This window comes from Dermacentor andersoni, chromosome 2 (assembly GCF_023375885.2).
Source record: "Dermacentor andersoni chromosome 2, qqDerAnde1_hic_scaffold, whole genome shotgun sequence".
In the NCBI taxonomy this organism is placed as follows: Eukaryota; Metazoa; Arthropoda; class Arachnida; order Ixodida; family Ixodidae; genus Dermacentor; species Dermacentor andersoni.
In genome coordinates, this window is record NC_092815.1 from 111,189,792 (window position 1) to 111,214,850 (window position 25,059).

The following is a 25,059-nucleotide window of genomic DNA, read 5'->3' on the forward strand; positions in this document are numbered from 1 at the left end:
GATGCGTTTGGCTTTCAGTTAACCGTTTATTGCAACTTGCGAAGAAGTGTTGTTTCCTTTACCAGATTTTCTCGCGGGCAACTGGAAACCATAAACAACACGGGCGGAAACCATAAACAACACCGCCCGTGTTGTTTATGTGTTCTCTCCCGCTGTCCCCGTCTTTATTTGCGGTCAATATGACATGCAGTAAACACCAACTAGGCCAAGCTGAAGTCCTTCTGGAACTGGAAACCAGATACGAAAAGGAAACACAAGCAATTAAATGTGGCAGCCTTTTTTCCCTTATTAGCTTCTCGTTTTCTTGGAGGGAGGGGGGCAGGTGTCACGCTGCGCTCGAGAGTGCATGGTGCAATTTCCTGCGCCTTGCCCAGACGTGACGTCATCATCGTCACCGTCGTCATCCCTCCTCCTTGCAACAGCGAAGGCCCCGAGGGCGGTCCATAAAAAGGGGCATCCACATAACACAAACACGCATGCAACCATCCATGGAAAATATTACAGGCAGTCGAAAGCATCTTCAAAGAAAAAAAGAAATGGACTCGGCAAGAGCTGAACGAAAAAATGTACAAGACAGCACAGGAAGAATCATTATAAGACCGGTCACCATGCCCGCGGCTAGAAATAAAAAAAAAAATAAAAAATAAAAAACATGCACGTTACTGAATATGCACACACATATCTTCTTCACAATCTCTTGTTCAGAAGTCTGTGAATCCTTAAGGGACCTGCATAGATCTCCGAACTTTCAGGCAATTATTTCTTTAAAACGGTTCCCGACCTGTTTTATGGCCATGTCTTCGTGCTTATTAGAAAGCCGTTCTTTAGGCTTTTGGCTACATTCGGGCCTCATTAATGAGTAGACTCGCGCCCGCTGCGGTATAGTTATATTGTGGCCATGGCACTGCGTTGCGGCCCTCGAGGTCGCGGGTTCGGTGCCGACCGCGGCGGCCGCATTGCGATGAACCAGAAATGCGAAAGCGCTGGTGTACTTAGGTTTAGGTGTGCATTAAAGAGCCCCACGTGGCCAAAACTGACCCGCGGAGTCCCCAATTACGCGGCGTGCCTCGTAATCCTATATCGTGCTTTCGGTGCCCAGACCTTAATAAACATTTTTCATTCCCGGTAAATAATCTCCACAAAGTGGATGGTAGAAACTTACGAGTTCTTATGAAAAAGAAAGTGTTTTTCCGAGCGTAAAAGGAGGCCGCTAAAAATTAAATTATGGGGTTTTACGTGCCAAAACCACTTTCTGATTATGAGGCACGCCGTAGTGGGGGACTCCGGAAATTTCGACCACCTGGGGTTCTTTAACGTGCACCTAAATCTAAGTACACGGGTGTTTTCGCCCCCATCGAAATGCGGCCGCCGTGGACGGGATTCGATCCCGCGTCCTCGTGCGCAGCAGCCCAACACCATAGCCACTGAGCAACCACGGCGGGTAAAGGATCCCGCTAATACACACAAAATGCTCGAGCTGCCAGATGGGAGGGGGGGAGGCAATTTTGCGTGTATTCGCGGGCTCCTTTCCCGCTCAGGAACACTTCTATATATGTAGCACGTATTTGCCAACGGAAAGCTGTATCGGGAGTTTTCCATGTTGCTCTACAATTTTCTCGTTGACACTTTTTATATTATTTAAAATGTTTGAGAAGTTGGTTAATTAATTAAGACTAATTATGAAATTGGGCAAATGCAATAAAATAATCTGATTATCTCCAAGTGATGGCAAACAACATTACGTTGGTTCTGTCCAGCTACGTGGCATTCGCATATTTTTAAATGTTGGTGCATGGTAGTTGGGACACCATATATATATATATATATATATGGTGTCATATATATATATATGGTACCATATATATATATATGGTATATATATATATATATATATATATATATATATATATATATATATATATATATATATATATATATATATATATATATATATATATATATATATATATATATATATATATATATAATATGGGTGTGACGAAAAAAGCAAATACCGACCAAGAAAAAAAAATGTATGCCAGAAATTAAAGAACGTTACAGTTACCGCATGAGCGCCGAAACATTTCTTTTTATCTCTCGCTAAAAATTTGTTTTCTTGGTCAGTGTGCACTTTCTAACGCGACAGCGTTAAGGGCACCATGTCGCATAAAATCCGGTGTCGGTGGAATTGTCCGAGGGCGAAAATTGCCGTATATGTTTAGGTCTATGTAAATGTAACACCTTGCAATATGACATGCGGTATATGCGGATTATATTGCCACGCCCTTCTATCTGTAAAGTTGCTCATACCTTGTCTTACATTCCTGACAAAGTTATGCCTCGGAATTTTGAGAATGACGGCGCATAAACAAATGTCATGAAAAAAAAAACATCGACAGCGCATGGTTTTTATGTTAAATCTTCTCAGACATAAATAGTAAAAGTGCCAAAAAGAAAAGAAAGCTGAAAAAGACGTAATTTTTGGCGCGGCTGTGTGTATTGTGGGAGTTCCTTCGGTCTACCGGGGCGCAGTCGTTGCTGTGCCTAAGGCTCCGGACTTATTCGTCATTGCGAGGAAAACCCCTCCCAAATGCCTGCCCCTCGACCGCGCGCAGTTTTCCCCGGGCGCCGCGACCGCGTCCCGCAACGTCATGCTACGCGGCCCTGCGATTGGGTCGTGGGGGCGTGACGTAGGGAAGAAGCCCCGACTGGGGACGATCGCCGTGCGCGGGGGTCGTGCTGCGACAGGGACGAGCGCCGGTCACGAGAGGCAAGCTGCAAGGTACGTGAGCGACCAGCTATTTGTGCCCCCAACGCCCCGGCCTGGGGACGTTCACGTGCTTTGTCAGCTTGCGTAAGTGTGGCTTGCTGAGTGGCTCTGCGTTCCGCCCTTGCGGTAGTCGCAGGTGCTTAGTGCGTCACATTTTGCGTGTCCGAACCGTCGCAGACCATTGTCGGTGACGGGAAGCGCTAGGTAGCGTTTGCGAACGCATTTCGGCCCGCGCGCGCAAACCATTGTTCGACGCGGCGCGTAACCCGCCTTCCTCGCCATCGGGAACCGCGGGCGCCGAGTGTACTCCGTGTGTTTCGGTGCAAACTGGTACGTGTTGGCCATTTGCGATTAATAAACGCCTTAACTGTCCTGAACGCCTTGTGTTCCTGGGAGAGCGCCCATGCGTACGGCCAGAGCCGGCCAGGCCTTTCGGCTCGGTGCTCGAACCCGCGGTGGGTCTATCGCCGTACGCCGTCGTGCTGCGTCGTGAGGCTCCACTCCTCGGGCCCCACGTTGGGCGCCAAAATGAGGTTTGAGACATTGGACGCCTCAGACATTGGTGTTGCCTGCGCCCGAATCCGTTGCAAGCCCCAAGGGCACGTGTCGCGGGTGCCTCGTGTGTGCGCGTACAAAAGGGGACGAAAACCACGTCCAGCTGGCTTCGAGACCCTCCATCCTGTGCCCCCATCTCTGCTCGCTCCTTCTGGGAAACGATTGGTGTCAGCATTTACTACTCCTGCTGGCACTGCTACTGCCGGTGCCCGGAACTGTCTTTCCGCAGTCATTCTCTCTCGACAGTCGACTTCGTCGGTAGCTTGGAGTTGCAGCGCACTCGCGCTCAAGATGGACAAGCCGTCTGCCCTTGTCGCCCCTTCGAGCCGCCGCCGCAGCCGACGCCGGCGCTGGGTTGCACAGCCAGGCGCTCCAGTCGCAGGGATACTCCCTGCTCCAACGACTGTCCCGCCTGCCACAGCTACGGAGACCAGTCCGAAAACACGGAGTGTGGCCACCTGGACGTGCCAGGAGGGCGTATCGGCACCCCTCTGGTACGTGTCGGTGAAGGCATGGCCCGCGCAGCGCAGAGTGGAGAGGTGCCAGCACCCCGTGCCCTATCCTTTTAAGGGGCACACGCTCACTCTAACGGACACAGCCGCGGACGGCGCCCACTTGCCCCTCCCTGCTGGTGCTGCTACCTGCGGGAAGTGCGGGACCCTTGTTATTCACCATAGCCACTACACCGGCCGGATGCACCCGGAGGAGAGGGGGAAGAGCGCGGCGGGAGATCCTCCGGTGCCTTTTGGCGCGGCGACGGCGCTGACAGACGGCGAGCTGGCCCAATTGTGCCGGCAGAGGATGCGGGAGGACCCCGGATTCGCAGCGCTCGTTCGGCAGGGAGCTCCAGACGGTGAAGAGGCGGCCCACCGAGAGCGACATATCATTCCGCCGAAACAAACAAATCCGAACGTGGTGGCTGCCGACCAAGTGCCCGCGATGGCCTTGGAATGAGACGTTCGTGACTGAGCGCTGAGGCTCCGGGGACGTCTTGCCGTTTTATTTTGTAGGTGGGGTTTCTTTAACTTTTTTTTTTAATGTTTATTTGGGAGTGTGTGTCTCTGTGCGTGTGTGCGTATGTTTCTGTGTTCGTGTAGCAGACTGTACGTTTATTCTGGGGGTATTCTGGGGGTATTCTGGAGCAGTGTGTTCTACAGTTTTCCCTTTGAGTTATATTGTTGTACGCGATTTTCACTGGGTTTGCTGTATGCGTGTTAAATAATTATGCTATTAGTGTATTTTATTAAGGGCTGGAACGGAGGCAGGAGGTTAGCCGTCCTTGCAATATCTAATGCTGGCTGATACAGGGGACTTTTCCTTTGTGTTACATGCCGCCGGCTTACTTCTCAGCTGGTAGGGACATTTAAGGGGAGAGGGATGTGGGAGTTCCTTCGGTCTACCGGGGCGCAGTCGTTGCTGTGCCTAAGGCTCCGGACTTATTCGCCATTGCGAGGAAAACCCCTCCCAAATGCCTGCCCCTCGACCGCGCGCAGTTTTCCCCGGGCGCCGCGACCGCGTCCCGCAACGTCATGCTACGCGGCCCTGCGATTGGGTCGTGGGGGCGTGACGTAGGGAAGAAGCCCCGACTGGGGACGATCGCCGTGCGCGGGGGTCGTGCTGCGACAGGGACGAGCGCCGGTCACGAGAGGCAAGCTGCAAGGTACGTGAGCGACCAGCTATTTGTGTCCCCAACGCCCCGGCCTGCGGACGTTCACGTGCTTTGTCAGCTTGCGTAAGTGTGGCTTGCTGAGTGGCTCTGCGTTCCGCCCTTGCGGTAGTCGCAGGTGCTTAGTGCGTCACATTTTGCGTGTCCGAACCGTCGCAGACCATTGTCGGTGACGGGAAGCGCTAGGTAGCGTTTGCGAACGCATTTCGGCCCGCGCGCGCAAACCATTGTTCGACGCGGCGCGTAACCCGCCTTCCTCGCCATCGGGAACCGCGGGCGCCGAGTGTACTCCGTGTGTTTCGGTGCAAACTGGTACGTGTTGGCCATTTGCGATTAATAAACGCCTTAACTGTCCTGAACGCCTTGTGTTCCTGGGAGAGCGCCCATGCGTACGGCCAGAGCCGGCCAGGCCTTTCGGCTCGGTGCTCGAACCCGCGGTGGGTCTATCGCCGTACGCCGTCGTGCTGCGTCGTGAGGCTCCACTCCTCGGGGGCCACTTGGCCACGCCGTACGCGGAGACGTACAGTGAGCCCACAGTATATATATATATATATTGACACGTGTACTTATCTTATTCGGGCGACCATGTTTCGCCGCCTAACAAATGTTATCGCACAGCGCGGGACGCGCCTGCATGTATCCGAAGTTTCTGGAAAGTTATCGATGCTTCTATCCGCTGTCTGTTGTCGCCGAACCTTGTGTTATCTGATTTCATCGCCTGACACGAATGGCGTAGAACTTTGTGGAAGGCACGCGGGTCCCAACTATTAGTCTGGAACATTCGACGACTGCTGTACAAAGGCCGACGCGCTTGACCCGCTGATCAGATTTTCGACGATCGCCGACTGTGTTCGCCGCTATCGTTGTGCTTTAAGTATAGCCTGCCTTTGTGGGTGCAGGTTCGCCCAATAAAAGCTAGTTTTGTCTTTCACAGTATTGCTACTGTGTTCTTCAACGTCACTACCTCGTGACAATATACAACTCCCGGGATCGGCCCACGCGAGAAGCCGCGCTTCTATTCTACAAGAAAGCCCGTCTTGCGTAGCATTCGCCGCCAGCGTTCCCCGGTAAACATTCCGGTTACATAAGCTGCAGCTTGCCGGAAATCGCGTCAGAGGCAGTCGGGGATTTTCGAATGCTATCGGCGTTCCGCTCTTAAGGAGAAGCTGAAGCGTTCTCCAACTTTTTTTTCATCATGTCTCTTCCCGACCAGACGGGACTCCGTCAAACCATGGATTATACGTGTTCCTCTACCACGTGAACGACTTCCCGCACTTCACATTCCTGCTGTTAACGCTTTAAGAGGGAGCGTACGTCTCACCCTGTCGCCGCTGAGCAAGGGCACGTCCATGATGGCCAGCGCCAGCGTGTTAGGCCGCGGCAGCCGCAGAGGACGCGGCAGCGAGTCCAGCAGGCTGGGCAGCGCGGCCAGCGGCAGCGTCCGCCGAGCGGCCAAGTCGAGCCGAGCCCAGGCGGCCGCGAAGTCCACCAGGTCAGCGTCCGACAGCCCGCTCAGCTCCGTGTTGAGCGCCTGCACGTGAACACGGGTGGTGTCGGGAGTCCCGACGGAAAACTCGCGATGCGTGCTTCATAGGGCGTGCCGCTGGGCTCGTTGGTTAGACAAACATAGAGAAGGCGCGCTTCTGGGCAACGGCAAGAAGTGACCAGCACGAAACTCTTGATGTCGCCGCATGAGCGTTAACGAAAAGGCTAAATGTTTGGACGCTTCGGGTCGCCGTGAAAGCGCTCTATTTAGCGCTGCTGGAGCACTTAGTCTACCCGTTTAACATGCTTTGCTAATGTCTTGCGCACCGGGTCTGAAGCTGAGATGATAATTTTTGGAGTCATTTTCTTTAGGTGAAACGCCCGAACGTACGGTGTCGGTGCACGGAACAAATGATGACGATGAATATAGTGTTTGGTGGCGCAAGGGCCAAGTATGACCAAAGAGCGCCCGGCCAATGATAATGAGATCAAAGTGAAGCGATAAAATACGAGCAATGGATATGACAGGGCTGTAAAGGGGCCTAAAAGATGGTGACTGTAAAGTGCGTAACAGCTACATGTAATAAAACTATGACAATGACTATGAAGCGTGCCAAGGACGCAAAAGATGCATTGTGAAAGAATTACAATGTGCTAAAATTGGTCATAGGATTAAAATTCGGACAAGCACTACTGCCGTAACAGAGACCTTGAAGCGCAAGGACCTGAAGACGTGTGCTGTACAAGTACTACTATCACAGCAGCGTCGTCTGGATAGAAGATGCGCTACGATGCTATTGGCCTATTAACATGCAAGACCACATTGTTCAAGAAACCTAGGACAGCTTCGGTGGTAAAAAGGGGTTCTTTATAATTACCAAGAAACATACCGGGAGGGAAAGGGAGAGAATACCGGTATGCTAGAGGGAAATGTTTCCTGGTTGTAATCCTTCGAACGATTTATTTATTTATTTATTTATTTGTAATACAATTAGGTTAAACCACTTCAGTTCGGTGGTCAGTAGAACCACAGTCACGCTTGTACCAACACTGACTGCGTTCGTTCTCAGCAAGTGAAAGCGTAAGGCATTTGTAGAGTGATGCGTTGACCATGAAGAAGATGAGAGCGCCGACTACGCTCACCTGGGAAAAAAGTCGAAGCTTCGCCCAAAAGGAGAGGCATCGATTGCGATAGCAAATTAGCAGACATCTATAAGCAAGCATATTAGGTTTATAAGCCGTACAATCTTGCAAACATTCGCTTACTAACTAAATTAACAAGCATGGTGTCACGCGCGCACAGGTAAGCATGAACATATCGTGCTTGATGGCCGCGGAAACTCCCTGTGAAATCGCTGGAGTGAGTAAGCGCGGCAGCAGCAGCGAGCGAATTGACCTTCGTGCTGTCTTTCACTGCAACGTGAACTAAACGTCGAAAGCTACCGGCACTGCGCGTACTTTGTCCACATCGCAGGTCGCTTTGAAGATCAGGCCCGCACGGGCGCGCACTTTGTCCATGTCGATCGCTTGCTAAATACAGCCGCGCCGTAAGCAGCATCCGCCGCAGTAGAACGCCCCCCTCCCTCCCTCCCTCCCTCCATCGCGTCCCCTCTCATGCCTCGCACGGGGGGGAGGGGGGGGGGGCGCTACGAGAAGACGGCGCGAAGACGAAAGCGTGTGCGAAGGTGTGAGCGGGAAAGAAGGCGAGCGAAGGGAGAAAATGGAGATAAACCTACTAGACGGCGAGAACGCTTGGCGCGTTGAGTCGTGCGGATGTGCTCCGTATGGGCTCCCGAGTTCTTGGTCTTTTCCGAGCGACTTTCTGTACCAGCAGACCTGGACCTGCTCCCACAAGGTCACAGAGAGTGCCTGGAACCCTGCCGTTGTATTTCGAGGCGCAAGACCCCTTTTTACCCCTTTAGGGGCACTTTCGTTCACCCGCCGCAGCTAGTCGAGCTGGGCCTACTTCAGGCCTAGCGCGATTAGGGGCGCTATCGGCGTCGCCGCCGGCCCCTCGAGCCGTCACCAACGCTGTCGCGATGGAGTACGCCGTAGACGGAGAAGAAATCTCCCCGGAGGAATATGAAGACCGAAGCCTATGGATACAGGCTGCCATCAAAGCCCATGATCGAGCTCGCCCCAAGCATGGGGACGCCAATGCCCAACAGGATGCAGCTATGACACCGACAGACGCCACCGGCAAGGCCGCCCAGACCAGTGGGGTGAACGCATCGATAAGACGCCGCCCATATAAAAAGAAGCCGCTCCCGCGTCTGCCAGAGAGCGACTACAAGATCGTACACCGGCCGAGAGGCGGACTTCGGCTCCGTGACCACACGGCCACTACACTACTGTACGCCCTGTGCCTGGACATCGGAGTGAACTTTGGGGAAATCAAGCAACACGACCAAGTAAGGATCAATCCTTTTAACAACTCCTTTACCGTGAGCACCCCTTCTATGGAACGCGCAGGGAAATACGCGGAAGTACAGCACATCAAAATCCTAGACCAAGTCTATTTGACGTGTGCATACGTAGCGGCACCGGACAACAGCATCAAGGGGATTGCGTATCACGTTCTAGAAGACCAAAGCCACGCCGAGATCATGGACGACATCGTGAAGGTCAACCCACAGCTAGAGATTGTGGACGCAAGAAGGATGGGAAAATCATCAAAAGTACTGCTCATCACTTTCGCAAACACCAAGAGAGTCCCGGACTCCATTCGATTCGGCGGAGGAACCCACAACTGCTACCTCTTCAGACCCAAAGTGGAAGCATGCTACAACTGTAGAAGACCGGGACATCGCTCGGACGTGTGTCCGGAAGAACGAAAAAATCTCTGCTACAGGTGCGGCAATGAGCATCCGGTCCAAGACGAGCCCACGTGCACGCCGAGGTGCATCCTGTGCAAGGGAGAACACTTCACGGGATCCAACCAATGCAAGATCAGATATGAGAGACCGCCCGCCAAGGGAAACAAGAAACGAAGTGGCAAGCCTCAAGTGGAATTTCAGCGACCGGAGGGACAGGGAGCGCAACCTGCGCACCCGACACAGCAGCAGCAACAGCGAGGCAGAAGCAGATCAAGAAACCGAGCCCAGTGTAACGACCGAGGAAAACGCGACCGCTCGGAGTCCTACCCGGCGCTACCGAACGCCTGGCGGGAAGGAGCACCACATCAGGTGAGCGGGACACCGCAATCCTCCCACGAGAGTAATGAAATTAAGGAACTTAAAGCAATCATACAAAAACAGGAAAGAATAATTCAGGAACTAATGAAGGCAATAACGCAACAGCAGCACGAAAGTAAAACACATATTGCTCAACAACCCGCGATCTTAACACAGGAACCGCGAAAGGCATCCCTTCCCCCGTCAAACGCATCCTCTAGGGCACCCTCACCTGCAAGAGGGCCACCGGCAAAAAAGAGGTTGATGGAAGACTCAGAGGAGCACGAAAAACGGAATCACGAGGAAGTAATGAGCCTATTAAGAACAGTGGCCACGATATTAGATAAAATTGAGGAAAGGCAAAACAATATTGAAGCAAACATAGAAGCACGCTTCACAGCTATCAGAAACGAGACCAGGGAACAATATAAAACGTTAGCAGAACAAGTAAGAGTCCTTACAAACGCAGCAAAGGCTACAAACGAGCTAGTACAGAAACATGACAATCAACTGGTTAAGGTAATGGGCAAACTCTTTCCGGCCCCAGGACCCATGGCCTCCACCACAGCGCAATCCATCTCCCTCCCTAAAGCCAATCATGGGGAAGGGCCAGACAGAGATAAGAATATGGCAATGGAACTGTAGGAGCTTCCGCGGAAAGCGGGAGAACCTAGAGCTCCACATTCAAAACCTTGAAAAAGAAAAAATTCCCGATGTCATAGCCCTACAAGAAACCAGGAAAAAAGTAAAGGTTCGGGATTATAAAACATATGAAAATGGCAAGGAAGAAAAACCGCTCACGGCCTTCTTGGTCCATAGAAATCTAACTGCAATAGAGCACGAAATTCAATCGAACGGTGCAGACTGCCTCCTGATAGAGGTCATACCCCTAAAAAGAAGCGAGGCCCCGCTCTTCATTCTAAACATATATAGCACCCCCAAGGCGGAATCCTCCCCCATAATAAAAGCCATGAATGAAGCCAGAAAAATCAGTAAAACGAATCCCCTAATAGTAGTCGGAGATATGAACGCACAACACATGGCATGGGGTTACAGAACAAATTTTAAGAAGGGTACTAGCCTCTGGCAATATGTTCAGGACGAAGGATACACGCTCCTGACAGATCCGCTGGTGCCAACTAGGATAGGGAACAGTGTGCAAGCTAACACATGCCCTGACCTGACCCTATGCAAAAACATAGTAGATGCACAATGGCACAACACGAACGAAAACCTAGGGAGCGACCATTACATTATAGAGACCACTATACCCAGCAGTACGCTCAAGAAGGAAAGAAGAAGGGTGACACGAGTGGTAGACTGGGATAAATTCAGAGAAAGGAGACAGGGTAACGCAGATGGCAAGAAGATTGAAAACCTAAATGAATGGATTCACAAACTATTGAAAGACGCAGAGCACACCACTAAGACGATAGAGATAGCAGCCGAAAACAAAGCCGCTGATAGCAGATTAATACACATGTGGCAGGCACATAATAGCTTACAAAAAAGATGGTTGAAACAAAAACACAACAGAAAACTTAGAATTAGAATAGCCAAACTAGAAAGAGAAATCCAAAATCATTCTCAATACTTAGTTAAACAACAATGGGGACAAACATGTGATCAAATGAGCGGAAAATTGGGGCTGAAAGACACATGGCACCTTCTGAGACATCTTTTAGACCCAGAAAACAGCAGAGCCGCTCACCAGAAGGATGTAGCACGCATAATTCATGCAAGCCCACTTAATGACGAAGAAATGATAACGGAATTACAAAACCGATACATATGCACCACGAAAAACCTGACGCTTCCCAACTACAACGGCAACCCCAACCCTGAACTTGACGAAAACATAACGGTAGCAGAGGTAAAGGCGGCCATGCAGAAACTTAGAACATCCTCCGCTCCAGGAGCGGATGGGGTGACGAACAAAATACTAAGAAATCTAGACGAGGACTCTATTCAAGGGATCACGGAGTACTTTAACAAGTGCTGAAGGTATGGGTGGCTACCAGAGACGTGGAAACACGCCAAGGTAACTCTCATACCCAAGCCAGGCAAGAAACTCGAACTAAGCAACCTCAGACCCATATCCCTAACATCATGCTTAGGGAAGCTATTGGAGCACGTGGCGCTATCTAGATTACAAGACCACATGGACAAGCACAATCTCTTTCCGCACACGATGATAGGCTTCCGGCCCAACCTGTCTACGCAAGATATAATGTTCAGGCTTTCGGAAGAGGTAATAAACACACCGAATAACACCAACACTAAAGCAATAATGGCACTGGACCTCACCAAAGCCTTTGATAATGTCACCCACAATGCCATCATGAATGCCCTCTCCGACTTAAACGTGGGGGAGAGAATATACTCATACATCAAGGCTTTTCTAATCGGCAGAACGGCTCAAATAACATTCGGATGCATCAAGTCGGATACACTACAATTAGGAAGCAAAGGCACGCCGCAGGGGTCAGTGCTGTCACCCTTTCTGTTCAACATAACCCTCATACCCATGGCCAAGCTTCTTGCCGCCATACCAAACTTATCGTCGGCACTCTACGCAGACGACATCACCCTCTGGACAGTCAGGGGAAGCGAAGGTGATATTGAGAGCACGCTACAGACGGGAGCGAATATAGTTACCGGATGCGCCAGGAGAGTCGGGCTAACGTGCTCGCCACAAAAATCCGAACTCCTAGTTATCAGACACAGACCTAAGAAAAACGATCCCCCGGCACAATTGGATGTTAGGGTTGATGGTACAAAAGTTCCAGAAGTACAAACCTTGAGAATTCTGGGAATGCACATTCAAAGCAACGGGAAAAACACAACTACACTAAACAAACTAGTCGCATGCGTTGGACAAACCAACAGGCTCATAAGACGAATAGCTAACAAACACCAGGGAATGAAAGAAACAGATTTGAGGAGGCTAGTGCAGGCTTTCGTGCTCAGCCGTATAGTATATTCTCTCCCCTATCTCAAACTTCAGGCAGCGGAAAAGAACAAGGTTGAATGCCTCATAAGACAATCGTACAAGGCAGCCCTTCATCTCCCTAAGTATACATCAACAGAAAGGCTGCTAATGTTAGGCATACACAACACGCTTCCCGAGCTAGTCGAGGCGCACAGAATCGCACAGTACGACAGGCTAACAAAAACACCCACGGGAAGACACATTCTAAGGACCTTGGATATCAGGCAAGAACGCATAGGGACGGATGCCGTGCAAATGCCTAGAGACATACACAAATATCTGAGAATAGATCCAATCCCGAAAAACATGCATCCCGAACACCACGAAGAAAGGAGGAAGGCGAGAGCCAAAGCCCTTCACAGACAATATTCAAACCATAAGGAGGCAGTCTGTACGGACGTTGCAGAGCTCTGTGATCACGATGCCTTTTCGATAGGCGTCGTGGGCATGGACCTAAAACCAATCTCAGCCGCCTCTGTGCGGAGCAAAAAGGCACACGAGGCGGAGGAAGCGGCCATCGCCCTAGCCATTATAAGCACTAAAGCAAACCTGATTTTTAGCGACTCGAAGACAGCCGTTCGAAACTTTGCAAAAGGGAGGGTCCACAAACCCGCCAAACAAATCCTAAAACCGCAAAATTTCAACGCCAGACCCATTAGAATCATATGGGTTCCGGCCCACGCGTCGCATCCTGGGAACGAGGCGGCCCACAACTTAGCCCGAGGTTTCGTCAACCGGGCAGTGGGCGAGCCGGTCCTGAGGTCGGCCAGAGAGACCTTGACCACCTACCACGAGATCACATTATACTACAGAAACAACAGAGGGACGCTCCCGCCGCCGGACAAAAGCCTTAATAAACATCAACAAGTGGCCTGGCGGAAGCTACAAACTAACACCTTCCCCAACCCTTATATATACTCCAAGGCCTACCCAGGAGTCTACACCCCCGAATGTAAGCTCTGCGGGGTCACAAAGGCAGATTTAAAACACATTTTATTCGATTGCGACAATCTAAAACCGAAAAGAGAATGGCATCTCTCTAACGAGCAAGAGTGGGAGGATGCGGTGTCCAGCTCGGACCCAGCGGTTCAACTGCAGGCCGTCAGCTGGGCTTTGGAAGTCGCCGACAGACAGGGCCTCACTCCCATAACAGGTGGCGCTAGAGGAACTGATCGGACGGCCACCTCACGCACCCTGGAAGCCCACTAAAGTTAACCAAATATTTGCTGTTGACGAAATAAAGTTGTTACCACCACCACCACCACTAGACGCCCGCTGTCCGCGTTTCACGAAAGAGTTCTAGATTGTCCGTAAAACGTATTACCGTTCGCGAATACCGGGCTAACATTGCGGTGTACGACAAGCAACCGCGCTGGTTGCGACATATTGTAATGCGGAGTTTAAGTAGAGACCACCGAAAGCTAATAATTTAGTGATCTACCATATTCTAATTAACTGCTGGTGTAAAGCGTCGGTGGACACATAACGACTACCATGCAGTCCTTTTATTATCTTTTTTTTCTTCGACGAGAACAAACACTAAACACAAAAATGTTCCAAACGCGCTGAAGTTGTACGAAGCGTCGCATGATGTTGCTACCAGCATCGCTACTTTGTTGTTGGCTCCAGTAGCCCGGTAATCCATGAATGGTTGGAAGTTTGCGGACACGCTAAAGCTCTGTAATGTGTCGCTATAGGCAAACACACTGATCAGCGCCCGGATCAGTGCTCCTGTCTATCCTATATCCAGCGCCCTCGATATCCACCCACCGTTCTCCCTCTCTGTATACGTATACATACTTGTTCGTATCCGGCCAGCAATACGGCGACGTACGAGTTGAAGATGATGAAGTTGGAGATGAACAGGTAGGAGACGAGGTAGGCGACCGCGAGGCCCTTGCCGGCCGGCAGCAGCCAGCCGAGTACCTCGTTCCACGCACTCGTCGTCGATAGGCGGAAGAGCAGCAGAAGCGCGCGCCAGAGCTGTCCGAAGTTCACCAGGCCACTGCGCAGGATAAGCCAAGTCCTTCCTGTCAGTCGATCTCAACCGTCCTCGACGGTTATTTCCGCTAAGAGATTCCTATTCGCCAAACTTCTCTTCAGTAACCTCGATTGGTCATCGCAGAGATGATAGTATCATTGCCATCTCTGTACCGCGAATCATCACTATATAGCGCCAACTTTGGTCAGTGAGGGAATGCTTTAACGGGCGAAAGCTTCTGTGAACGCTGGGCCACAACAGCACTGAAGCACACACTAAGCGCAGCCCAATGAAGCTGCTCAACTCCTCACAATAAAATGAAAAGACTGCGGTGAAATGTAGCGCAACGTTTTCACGAGAAAGCTTCCCACGCGCGATGACCGTTCTTTTTAGAAGTGGAAGTGAACATCGAGTCTAAGGTTGCTGCGTTAAGTTAAAGGTTATGCATTTTTTTTTTTCGAGTGTACGCCTCTAGTTAGTCCACGACGCTGTATTTCGATTCAGCGCCTGCCACAGCTCGGTGAATGTACAGTGCAAGCACATCGAGAAGCAAGCGCTCCAAGTCGTCATACGCGCTCGCTCGAATGAGAGCTTGTCTCGAAACTACACCCGATTCTTTGAAGAGCCCGGATGCCACGTCGAAATGCAATGCCACAACCTACGCCCGCATGTTCTTACAAGGCAGACTATTTAAATAATATTTTTACATCAGAATAAATTCTATTTTCCACTTCGGGGCAGCAAAGTCAGTCATGAGTTTACAGCATTCAAAAGGATGTAAGAATGCGCTCTTCAGCCAAAATATAAGCCGTTAGCAAGCAGGCGCTCTAACTCCCAGGTCAGCAAAATACGCAAATTACTCAGGCATTATCGCTCGCACTGAGATGAACGCTTCAATGTCCTTTATGTTACACTGTTAAGCTTTACAACCGTCATCTATAGTCGGCCTATAAGTGCCAATGTCAGCTTTAGTCTGGCACACACTTTAAACCACAAGGAGTAGCACGACCGCTTGACAGCGTACGTAGCGAATAAAAGAAAGCAAACATTCCAGTGTGCTACTGTCTGGAGTCGAGGGAAGCTGTGTCTGTGCGCAAGCGGGCACAAATAACGCGCTACAGCATTTCACCACGAATCCGCCAACTTCCGTCATAATCCTCTTTTTATTTTCTGTGCAGCGCACATTACCTTCGCTTACCTGCAAAGCAAGAAAGCCTGCATTCCCTGGCCCACTGGGTAGATGTATACACAGTTTAAATAAAACGTCGCACCGAAGTGGAAGTCGCCTCTGGTATATCAGCTGACCAGTAGCGCACGCGAGCGCACGCTCACGAGAATGGACGGCGCGTGCCGCGTTTGTGCATAGTGTCGAGCTCAATCGAGAGTGTCATTGCGCGCCTCGTGAGATGCCGCTCTGGTGCTAGATTGTTCGGTAACACTGCATACAGGAGGATCAGCGTAGTGAGGCGTGGAAACGGGCAAGACAGTAAGATCCCTTTCCTCACCCATCGTCGATGCGTTCGTTCGGCACAGCGCGATAACCACGCTGCAGTTATTATGCCCGACAACATTACTAAGGTGTACTGTTCGTTTGTATAGGTAAGTGCGCGGAACACATTTCCGGGCGGCGCAGTTACCTCCTAAGCTCGAAACCGGCTCGCATACGCGAAGCGACGACGCAAAGGCGTCGGAAATACGTTCCATGTGGTTGGCTATACATATATACAGCGTAGAACGTTGTTACTTCGTACGAGCCACTATGCGCTGCGAGGCACTTTGCGACGTACCTGAAGCTGTCGTCAGAGCGGAGGGTCCCGAACAGCGAGACTCCGAGCACGCCGTAGACGAACATGACGAGGAACAGCAGCAGGGCGATGTTGATGAAGGCGGGCACCGAGGCTGCGAATATGAGCACCAGCTGGCGCACGCCTCGCACCGACACCAGGCTGCGGAACACGCGCAAAATGGCCAGCGTGCGGAGGCCCCGCAGCAGGACCCACTCGGGACGGGACTGGGACACGCCGGACAGGAGGACGACGTCGCCTGCGCACGACGGGGCCGGTATGTATACACGCCGGGCGGTGCATGATAAACGTGCGAATGCGTGCGAGGCCCCGGCACTGTTGACTTTACAAACTAAACGCGTGGGACACGAACGAGGCACGTCCCGAACAAGAAGCACGCTTAAAATGACTGACACAAAAAAAAAAGTCGCAGTTTCGTCCTAAGGCCGAATAATGTTGATTGCGATGGCAAATTATTAGACTACTGTATACGAAGTAAGGGTCGTAGTTCTATAGGTCGCGTAAGTCGCAGTAAAAATTCGCTTGTTATTCAATTACCAAGCACGGTGTCACGCGCTCAACGCACAAACGTGAACAACTCTCACTCCATGTCATCGTACACACGCTGTCGCAAAGCTGGCGCGCTGAAGAGCGACAGCAGCCGCGAGCGAACGCGTCGTGCTGCCTCTAGCTTCAACGCGTCTCCGAAACTTTAAATTACTCAGAACTTCAAGCGGTGGGACTTCAAGCATTAACTATACAGGGCGTTGCACGTAACTTGAGCCAAACATTAAGAATATGCAGGTGCCACGTAGGTGGACAGAACCAAAGTGACGTTGTTTGCCGTCGCTTGGAGATACTCGGACTATTGTTTACATTCCGCCTAACTGCATAATTAAGCTTAATGAATTGATCAACTTCTCAACTATTATAGTTAGATGAAAAGTGCCAATGAGAAAGTTGTAGAGCAACATGAAAAACGCCCGATACAGCTTTCCGTTGCTCAACACGTGCCACATAAGAGCGTTTTTCCGAGCGTGAAGGAAGCCCGCGAACACACGCAAGATTGCTGTGCGACTGGCCGCTCGAGGCACTTTGCGTGTATCTGCGGGTTTTGCGTGCATTCGTCGAACGTTAGCTCCTTCGGGCTTCGCACCACGTGCAGGGGAGAAATGTGTCGCATTGACTTAGGTAATAATCAAGAATGGTTTCTGCCGTAACTTGTTCTTTTACATGTAACAGCAGCGAAAAGCAGTTGACTTAACAAATTGGAAACAATATCTGTGCATTGGTGTTCACAGTGTCCGTACTCTAATTTAAAACACATTTTCCTTGCACTCTTCCTAAACCTTGAAGAAAGCAGCGAGCTTCTTTTGGGAAAACGATCGCTTCATATCGCCATAGTAAGCACTTTGGGCACTGCTTTCGGCGGTCGCTGGTGGGTCAACGAAATAAAAGCAAAGCGAGTTATTTTGACGTTTTTGCCACGGCTCAGCGCTTTGGCCAGTGTCGGTTAACAGCGCTACATAACGCTAGAAATTAGACTCGTACATGCGCCGAGCATGATATCGGAAACATCTCACGCGATGTCTGCTCTGGCTTGCAAAATGTCCGCACGCAAACGGACATTTTCCTTCTTTTTTTTTTCTTTTTTTACAAAGGCAAACCTTAAGCACTCTCCATGTAGTCGTTTTTTTTTTTTTTCCTCTGTCCACGCTCTTTGTCCTGTTAAAAAGGCTCCCGATACTCGTATACGAAACTGGGCCACGCACGCGGAACTGAGTCACGCACGACAGTAAAAACGCTACGGTACCGCGGAAGGGACGGGGCAAGGGTCTCGGCCTTTGCTAACGGCGGCCGCTTGCCGGGGCCCTCACCCACATCTTGTCTTATAACGCGAGAGTGTAGAGAGGGCTGGCTTTGTGCTCCGCGAGTGCCGAGAAAAATCAAGTGCGGCAGAGGCTTCATGCTGCGATCACTCAGAAGCTCGTAAAACACGACCCCCTCCCCGCATCGACCACAATCTGGTGCGTGACTCGCTGCTTTACGAGCGCTCGCGCGTCGACCGTATATATGTATTACCTGCGCGAAAGGATTCTGCGCGGCGATCGTGTCGCTGATCGGGCGGAAAGGTTGGCTGCTGTCACGTAGCCTTAGAGGAACTCTAAGTCGATTTGTCAGTGGATAGTCGACATTCATGTTTAGAAAGAGTAAAGCATAGCAAAGGCCAAAAAACAACAAAAGAGAACGGCCAGAGAAAGAAAGAAAGAGAATAAAAGAGAATGAATGAATGAATGAATGAATGAATGAATGAATGAATGAATGAATGAATGAATGAACTAACAGGAAGCTGCGGTGACTCTGCGGCTGTTGTATTCTTCAGGTGAGCGCAAAATTAAATTATGGGGTTTTCATACGTGCCAAAACCAACAATATGGTCATGAGGCGCGCCTAATTATTTCTGACCATCTGGGAATCCTTCAACGTGCGCCCGATGCCCGGCACACGGGCGTTCTTGCATTTCGCCTCCATCGAAACGTGGCTGCCGCGGCCGGCCGGGATCTGAACACGCTCTGGCGAGCACAGGGTCGCGGGGTTCGAATGCAGGTGTTTTTAGCGTTGAATAATTTTGATCGTTGAGCGATGTCGTTGCACTTTCGTCCCGACAGAGGACCCTCGAGGCGCATTCGTGCCGCCGCCGTTGTTGCGCGTTCCCGCTCCACGGCGCATGCGCGGTATGCAAAAAACGACGAATCGAAGTGGTCGCACCGCCAACACTACGCTCAATCTACACGGTGTACCAGGGTCGTTGGTTCTGCATTGCGCTGCTCGCATTCGTGGGCGTCGTGTGCGCGCACACACATTGTAAGTGCACCCGTTGAGCTGCTGTGCCACTGACTGGGTTGGAACGGGTGGTAAACGCCAAAAGCCAACGTGCTCTGGTACTTCACTTGGACGCGGGTGGACGCCAACGGTCTCCCGTCGGTCTCATCTCGTGCACCACATATCTAGGTGCGACGCCTCGTCACGCTAGCGTCGTGAGACGCCTGGTATAGCATGCTTGGGCGCTGTCTCTTCTGCACAGCAGTAGTTGTATTGCGTGCTTTTTCGCGTACATATGCTGCACCAGCGTGTATCTAGAACACCGCCCGAGAAGCGCAGTGCTAAACCTTGCAGTCAGTGTCAATGCTTCACACTCCGGGCGAAACTGACAGATTTCTTTTTTTTTTTCAGAGAATGATTAAGTGGCAGAACGTAGCTTTCGTGAGATGGGCATGGTTATGTAACACGCTTTCTCGGACTGACTTGTGCAAAAAGCGTGCTGGTTTAGTTCCTCTAAGCCTTCTGCACACATGGAAGAAATCGTGGCCGAATTCAATAGCTCACCGCAGGGTCACGTGGTGTGCCTGGCCCGGCGATCCCGTCTCATGAAAAGGTCATTTATTCACCGGTGCAATGGTAGCGTGCAGCTTTAGCGTACCTTTTTTTAATTTCACGAAGATATCGTAATGCATCAGGGAACATATTTTGCTTATATACTCTTGACGGTGAACACAAAACACAACCAGTACGAACAAAATTGCCGCATTTATGCTCTTGTAAAAGGTCCGTAATTTCTCTAGCCTCCTGGAGAGTTCTTAAGAGGAAGCTTTAGCTCGGGCCCAACTCCGACGCGGCCTATTCAAATACATGTAAAACGCAAAAACGTTTTTATGAGATAACCCCTGGACCGATTTTGATGAAATTTGTTGCATTTGAAAGAGAAACTTAAATTCTAGTGACTGTTGGAAGCGGAATTTCGATTTAGGGCTTGAATTTTCTTAAATCAATTTTTAGATATTTGACCGCTTGAAAAAAATGGAAGCACGAAGTTTACAAATTCATAGCTCTGCATCCAGAACTGATATCGCGGTTCTGTAAACGGCATCAATTAGATCATTCAAAGCGGACAAATGCAATATGTCCTTTTACATCTTACGTGAATTTGTTACGTTGGTTACAACGGTTTTGCAAAAGTTGTATTTCCCTATGATTGAATTTTTTTTATATTCATGTGTAACATATCAATTTTGTCCGCTTTAGATGTACTATTAGATGCAATTCACAAAATTGTATTATCATATTTAGTGGTTGAGTTACAGAGTTGTAAACTTGATAGTTTCGTTTTTTGAAAATTTTCGATGTTTGGCAATTTTTAATAAAAAATTCACAATTTAACTCAAAAATTCGAAACCAACAGTCACTAGATTTTAAGTTTGTCTTTTAAATGCAACAAACCTCGTCAAATTTGGTGCAGTGGTTGCCGAGAAAAACGAATTCTCCTTTTACATGTATTTAGATAGGAGCACTCGAGCTAAAGCTTCCTCTTAAGTATTATGATTGATGTGATGCGTGACTTGAATATGTGCAATAATAATTATTCCGGTAATAACTCTTGTCTTCGAACATAATAACACGGACGGCTGTAGACACCATGTTGAAAAGTAGTTTTCGTTCCCCAATGTCAGCTGAGGCCTGGTGAACACTACATCAACTCTGCAAAGAGATATATGCGAGAAGCACGTGGTCGGCGATGGCCCCTGTGCTGACGGTCGTAGCATTTCCTGCTTGTTTCTTAGGCCCGAATAGAACATTCGTCTGACGCTTCCTCTGACTGTGCTGCTTAAGTCGGTCTATTAGATCGAGAATTATTTAATGAAGCCTTCAGACGCATCCCTGCGTTTGTGAACTTCAATGAGCGTTCCAAACGTCTCAAGGCGGGAGCTAGGAAGAGCGGAAAGGATGAAAATTCCTCACGTGTTATACACCTACGTTTTTTAGTTCTGACGTGTTTATGCACTTGAGTGATTTAATAGACCCAGTCGGAAACATCGCATCCATGATGCGTTTCCGGCTACTACCAATCGGTTCCGGCGCTTGCAGTACACGGCGCCATAGCCTTCGAGATTGGCTACCGTTACTCAGAACTGTCGCTGGTTGTGCGATTTGGACACTGCCTATCGTTCCGGGGTTCAAGCTGCCACACGGGATGAAGAGCGTACGTTGCCTGAAGCCACGCCAATCCGACCAACACACTGACATGGAAACCTCAGGTGTTACCATAGCGAAGGATACGCGTTGGGTGTCTTCATTTCTCAATATTGCGAACCATTTTCGATAAGGCCACCGAAGTAACGAAGTTTACAATATCATTCGCTTCTTGCGAAGAGGGGGCAAACAGATCAGAAATTGCTACTCGTTTAGCCTGAAGGTGGGGGCTGGTATATGTGGTTTTTTTTTAGACATTACTGGAGCGGACGACAACGTGAACCGCAACATTTCGTGGTATATTCTGGAAGGGCAAGGCTTAATAATAATAATAATAATAATAATAATAATAATAATAATAATAATAATAATAATAATAATAATAATAATAATAATAAATCAATACCAACTAGGCAGTTTCATCACGGCTCCTTACGATGGACGCGCTGACGACGGCTAACGTCATACGCCGAAAATACGCAAGAAAAGCGCGTCCCATGTAGTTGCCGGTTGTGGGCGAGAGACGACACAGGAGCGACGAAGGGGCGATCGACGTCACTTTGACGGTCACTGTACCGCCGCCACCGCCGTCTCCGGTGGGGGATGGAGGGAGGGGGCACTGGGGCAAACACGCCGGTCAGGGCAGCACACCTGGCCGTCCGCGGGTCGTCCGATCGATCTGTTTAATGACAGCCGCCGCTGCGCCGCCATCAATATTGTAGCGAGCGTTTGCTTGGCTTCCCCTTTCCTCACCGGCCCGAAGGACGCTACTGTGGGCGTTTATAGGCGGAGAAACCGAGTCTGAACACAACGCTCGACGACGGTCCTGATTGCGGACTCCTCCCCACCTCCGCGAACGTTGATGGGGAAAGCGGCGGCGAGTGAAGAGACACTTTCCACGCCCCACTCTCGTATTCATAGCGGGCGAAGGTCAGTTTAAGCTAATTACGGGAATCTAAGTATGAATTCTGTTCTGCGTGCTGGAATTCACTGTCTCGAAACATAACAAGCGTAAGAAAAAGCTACCAGTCCTTTATATTGGCAAATATAGAAGAACACATTGATTACTCCATAATCGGGGGGAAACTTGCTCATCACAATCTTTTCTGCTGCTGTATAAAATTTTCACTGCTGTATAAAAATTCCTTTCGTATTCCAATGTCGTTCTGTTTTTTGCTTGTAGCAATTACACAGACGTGCCTGCTCTATTATTATAGGGTATTAATTAAATGAACCTCTCTCGCAACTTTTAGATGAGTTCCGACTTCAGTCAGCGATCACAACTTTTCAACAAAAAAACTGAATGATCGATAAGGCAGAGGTTCTCAGCTTTATTATGAAGTCAGTAATATCTAATGGAACGCATTGCGTCAATACATAACAAGATTAAAAATCTATCGAACACTCTAAAACAAAATGACACCCTTTGGGTCGTATCTTGCCGCACAACGATAATCATCCTGTCTTGCCCGCATTTCTTCTCTTTAATGCTACGAGCCCGATACGTCCAAGTCACGAACGGCATGCGAGTTATCAGCATGACAGAGCATTCTCGACAGGTAAGTAGAGAGCGCAGCGTTTTCAAGAAAGGAAACGCAAGCAAAACAGATAACGATTATTTTTGTGCGGCAAATATACAACCCAAAGGGTGTAAACTTTTTTGGAGTGAATGTATTTTATCAATATTAAAGTCTTTGCTGATAACGTTGATGAATTGTGGACTCAGTTATTAACTTACTATTTGACAATAAAAATTGAACGATTGACAAGGTCAGAAAAACATTACCCCCATTGTTTCGTAATAATGAATTTTCGTGTGAAAGGCACCATTACTGTCTTCGTTGTTGAGAAGGCTGACTGACCAAGCACGTTCAACGCAAAAATGAATTTCGTGCGAGTAGTTGACCTTGGAATCTTGATTAGGCAGGTCTTGTTGCTTGTACAAACATTAATTTTCCTTTTCCCGATCTTTTATTTCCGCTTGCAATCAGGTTACTTCGCCTCCACACACAGAGAGAGTTCTTCGAATATGGCGCCCTATGTGGCTCGGGATGAGTGGGCGAATGATCTAAACGCTATGAGCCACGGTGGTGTATCGAGTCAGTTCGCATTCGTTCTCTGTACTGTCTGGGTCAACGGATTTAGCTACATTGTTATTGTTTATTGCTGCCAGAAATGATGCCTCGGCTGCCCTTTATTCTTCCGATAAGAATGAACGAATACGGACAAATTGTAGAGCAACGACAACAACAACAACGACGACGACGACGACAACAATCGTTGCGGGAATGTCTAAAATGTACAAATGCGCCCCTCTCTTGGTAAGTGAAATATGACGTGGGGCACCTATCAGTCCAGCCACGCCGTTTCTGCGTATACCTGCTGTTGCACGGAACTTGCTATAAGCAACGTAGTCGTCGTTGCAGTCTTATCACAGTGTATTAAAGCCACCGTGTGCTTTCCGGATCGCGGGCGGAAATCGGCTGGCGCCCTGCCATCAAGCGCTGTCGTGCTCAGGCTTCGTTTACAAAGGTCTAATGCGCGCAGATAATCGGAGATCGATTTTTCATAAATCATGGCATATTGCTCACGAGAGGCACTACTGGGAGCTGAAACCAAACCGGCTGTAACAGAAAGTGGCGAGACGCGTTAAAAATATAACCACGCATTGTGCGTCAGCAGGCAGAGGAAATGCACGTGATCAGCCCAAATGATCTCCTCTGTTCATTTCGCGTGTGCCCCGAACGAAGCCATAAAAATACCTATTTTATTTTTATTCTTTTGCGGAGTAACTGTACAGACTTTATCTAAATGTCTTCCTCCTAGCATCATCTGAGGAGAGGCACGGTTCGTCGCCTTTTTTTTTTTTTTTTGTAGAACGAACGATAAGAGGATATGTTTGTCCCCCATACATCCGAAGCCTGTATGGGTGATTGCAACGTTACATGGAAAGTCACCCACGAAGGTAGCGCACTATCAGCTTTAGTAAGCGCGCCTATGCGAAAGAATGAGCGCGCACATAAGCTATGATGTGGCTCGGCTTATAGACTGACATCGACGTCTGCTCCTGCAAATAGGTGCCTGCTGCCGTGCAACCACTCCTAGCGACTTTCTCTCGAGGCCCCCGTTAAAAGGTCTGCCTCGTGCACCATCTCGTCTAACCTTGATAAACTTAAGACGCTGATGTAATAGCCTTATGTAATGCATATGACGACGATGATTATGACGACGACGACAACGGCTGCGGTGGTCAGTGTCGGCAACGACCAGCTCTAGCATTTTTATGCAAAGAATCAATCACTCTCAATTACCGTCATAGTTGAAGTAGTAACTTAGCGCGACAAAAACACGGAAACAAGAAAGGTAGACGAAGACAAGCAGAAAATTATGGACAAATTATGGAAAACCAGCTAGCACGAGAATCAACTCTTCTAGAATACCGTCATAGCTTCGTAAGAATCGTAGCATCATAAACACGTCAAATCGTCATAAGGGTGAATTACCATCCGAATGCATGCGGCGAAAAAAAAAATTGTCCTATTTCAATTCACTCCTCTCCTATATTATGGATTCCATTCTGGACCCCCGATAAAGGAAACGCGAGACCTACATATGGGAGACGAGA

General features: G+C 49.4%; 1 protein-coding gene across 1 annotated transcript in view; it reads right to left on the reverse strand.

The window, feature by feature from the left end:
- The window catches only part of LOC126541242 (sodium channel protein type 4 subunit alpha B-like), a 42,078-nt gene that overhangs the window by 7,142 nt on the left and 9,877 nt on the right, over positions 1–25,059 (reverse strand). The window contains exons 3-5 of the mRNA XM_050187937.3: positions 16,410–16,665; positions 14,442–14,646; positions 6,313–6,522 (exon numbers count right to left, since the gene is read on the reverse strand). Of these exons, the coding sequence (XP_050043894.1) occupies positions 6,313–6,522; positions 14,442–14,646; positions 16,410–16,665 (671 nt within the window). The remainder of the gene's footprint in view (positions 1–6,312; positions 6,523–14,441; positions 14,647–16,409; positions 16,666–25,059) is intronic.